This window comes from Lotus japonicus, chromosome 3 (genome assembly GCF_012489685.1).
Source record: "Lotus japonicus ecotype B-129 chromosome 3, LjGifu_v1.2".
Lineage (NCBI taxonomy): Eukaryota > Viridiplantae > Streptophyta > Magnoliopsida > Fabales > Fabaceae > Lotus > Lotus japonicus.
The window spans coordinates 17182251-17185468 of record NC_080043.1 but is presented as its reverse complement, the minus strand read 5'-3'; the positions used below and the strand labels follow the sequence as shown (position 1 = coordinate 17185468).

The following is a 3218-nucleotide window of genomic DNA, read 5'->3' as shown; positions in this document are numbered from 1 at the left end:
TTCCAAGAACAATCGAGGAATATGACAGTAACAGCATAAAATTAAAAATGTAGCCTAAGTTGCTCGAAAATGCTTTTTGGTCAAATAAATGTACAACTTTAATTTATGACGGTTTTTATAGTTGTTCAAAGCCGCTGAAATTTATTTTTTTTCTATACTTCGTAAATTGTGAGTTTTTTTACGGGAACAATATGTGCATGTCAATTGGTGGTCGAGACCATGCTGTGATCCGAAAAATCATTTCCCTATTCTTGCTCTCTTTTTATTTATGTCATTGTTTTAGTATTGTCCTTTGTTTTTTCTTTATGTAATTGAACTCACTGTATACTGTTTCAGTAGTAATGGGTCTTTGCCATTACTACTCTATTTATATAATTTTTGGTTCATCAAAAAATAATAGGCTATAAAATAAATAATATTCTTTTTTAATCATCTTATATTAAACGAAAATTCTTCCATAGTAACTAAAAAAATCTATAAATAGAATCACTTAAACTTGCTGCTCTCCATTGATTCATTCCATTATTTCTCCCTTATACTCTCTCTATCCTAGCAAGAATTAATTCTTCCATCTGCATTTCCTCAAACATGCATGCTTTAGCATTCTTCTTTGCAGCCTCATGTTCACTACTCGCTACTCTACCCTTCACCGAACCAAGTAAAACCCAAAGTAGCTTCACCATTGATCTCATTCACCATGATTCATCACTCTCACCCTTCTACAACTCTTCCATGACCCGTTCGCAGCTCATTAGAAACGCCGCCATGCGCTCAATCTCTCGCGCAAATCGACTCTCCTTCTCCCACACTCTGAACAAATTAAAAGAATCCCCACCTGAAGCAATCATAATCCCAAACAATGGTGATTACCTCATGAGGATCTACATTGGCACCCCCTCTGTGGAAAGACTCGCCATTGCAGACACAGGGAGTGACCTCACATGGGTGCAGTGTTCCTCTTGTGACATCACCAAATGCTTCGCTCAAAACACCTCATTTTATGATCCAAAACATTCTTCCACGTTCGCATTCTTTCCATGCGATTCAGAAACTTGCACACAGCTTCCATATTCTCAATATATTTGTGGTGACTCTGGAGAATGCATATACGGTTACAATTACGGTGACGAGTCATACAGCTATGGAGGGTTCGGTTCTGATTCCATAAGTTTTGATGCTACTGCAGCTACACCACCTAATTTTCCAAAATTTGTTTTTGGATGTGGGTATGTGAACAAAATCACTGCAGATAAATCAAGGAAACCCACAGGAATTGTGGGCCTTGGGGCAGGACCATTATCACTAGTTTCGCAACTAGGCGATGAAATTGGTCACAAATTCTCTTATTGCTTGCTTCCTTTCGCTTCGAATTCCAGTAGCAAATTGAAATTCGGGGAAGCGGCAATAGTACAAGGAAACGGCGTCGTTTCCACTCCCCTCATAATCAAACCTGATTTACCTTTCTACTACCTCAATCTTGAAGGCATCACTGTAGGTGCAAAGACGGTGAAGACAGGACAAACTGATGGTAACATAATCATTGATTCAAGATCGACATTGACATACCTTGAAAAGAATTTGTACAATGAGTTTGTGAGTTTGGTGAAGGAAATTGTTGCTGTTGAGGAAGAGAATAATTATGGTCCTTACCCGTTTGATTTTTGTTTTACCTACAAGGAGGGGATGAGTGCACCTCCTGATGTTGTGTTTCATTTCACGGGTGGTGATGTTGTTTTGAAGCCTATGCACACTCTTCTCTTGATTGAGGACAACTTGACTTGCTCCACGGTGGTGCCTAGCTCTTTCGGTGGAATCTCCATCTTTGGGAATTTGGCGCAGATAGATTTTCATGTGGGGTATGATATTCAAGGGGGGAAAGTTTCTTTTGCTCCTACTAATTGTAGCTTGAACTAGCATGTATGGGGTAGACTAATAAAGATTTTATCAAAATGATTTGTAGAAATTCGCATAATCCAAACATCCAACAGACATTTAGAGTAAGAAATGAAGAGAGAAAAGAAGTAGTTGCTCTAATATATGTAAGAAGGAGAGGTAGAGCGAAACATGGCATATTTATTTGTGTTTGCATTATGCGTACTCAAGTATCATTACTATTTTGATAACTTTAACTTATTTCCGATCTTCCATCTCATTGCTCTTTTTTCTTTCTATATCAATCATCTTTTCTTATCATATTCTTCATTTATCATGCTTCTATTCCATGTTTGTAGAGACTAAATTACAATCACTCCCCTCAAGGTTTGTCAAATGACACTTCAACTCAATATCTAAGATGTAGACTCCACCCGACCTCTTTTAAATTTTGCAAAAAAAAAATCAGGATTTGTCACAAAATACTTGCATGTTGAATTATAGAAATAAAACTAGTGACAAAATTTATAAATGGATGTTTACGTCGCAAAAGTCATCACTAATATAAATCGGGTCTATTTTAGCATGGCCATTTTTTTTCTATCGATCTCCAAAGCTTATCTCTAATACATAACAAGTATTTTAAATTATCGACGAATTTAGAGATGGAAATATAATTCATTGCTAACATGGAAATATTTAAATAAAAACCGAGTGAAATATTGCCTTTCTCTTCTAAGATTTGGCCATGACTCCCCGTAGGATAGCTCAAGTAGTGTTAGAAGCTGGGGGGACATGTACAGGGATCAATTCCTGATGAGTGTAATTTATCTTTCCGATGTACAAAAATAAAATTGGCCATATATGAAAGAAGTATTTTTAGTAACTATTTTGACGATGGAAAAAGTCCCTTTATAAAATCTATCAATAATTCAGTATTTATTGTTTAAATTTTCCGATGAATTTTGATATTAACAATACTCTTTGTTATGAAATAATATGATAGTCATCATAGGATAGCTCAAGCGGTAGGAGATGAGGACATATGAGTTGGGTATGGGAAGGTTCAAGGATTGATTTCTGGCGGATACAATTTATCATTTCAATGTAAAAAAAATGAAATAACATGACAAAAATACACTAATTTCTGTTTATTTCGTCAATCCCATCCTACTAAGTTGATTCTAGTATAACATATCCTTGCTTTTCATTTCGTCTTGTCTAGCATTGCTCTTCTTGTATTTCATCGCACAAGTTAAAAGGGTGTGAGATGAATTATACATTTTAATTAAGAATGAGTGGAGTATCACTTATATAAGTGCATGTAGTTTACTCTTGTTCAGATT

At 35.8% G+C, this 3218-nt stretch overlaps 1 protein-coding gene across 1 annotated transcript; it reads left to right on the top strand.

Moving 5' to 3' along the window:
- Positions 1 to 521: 521 nt before the first annotated feature.
- On the top strand, positions 522 to 2135 carry LOC130748629 (probable aspartic protease At2g35615). The gene has a single exon (XM_057601862.1). It carries the CDS (start codon positions 589 to 591, stop codon positions 1912 to 1914), a length of 1326 nt encoding a protein of 441 aa, XP_057457845.1. The 5' UTR covers positions 522 to 588; the 3' UTR covers positions 1915 to 2135.
- The last annotated feature ends 1083 nt before the right edge of the window (positions 2136 to 3218 follow it).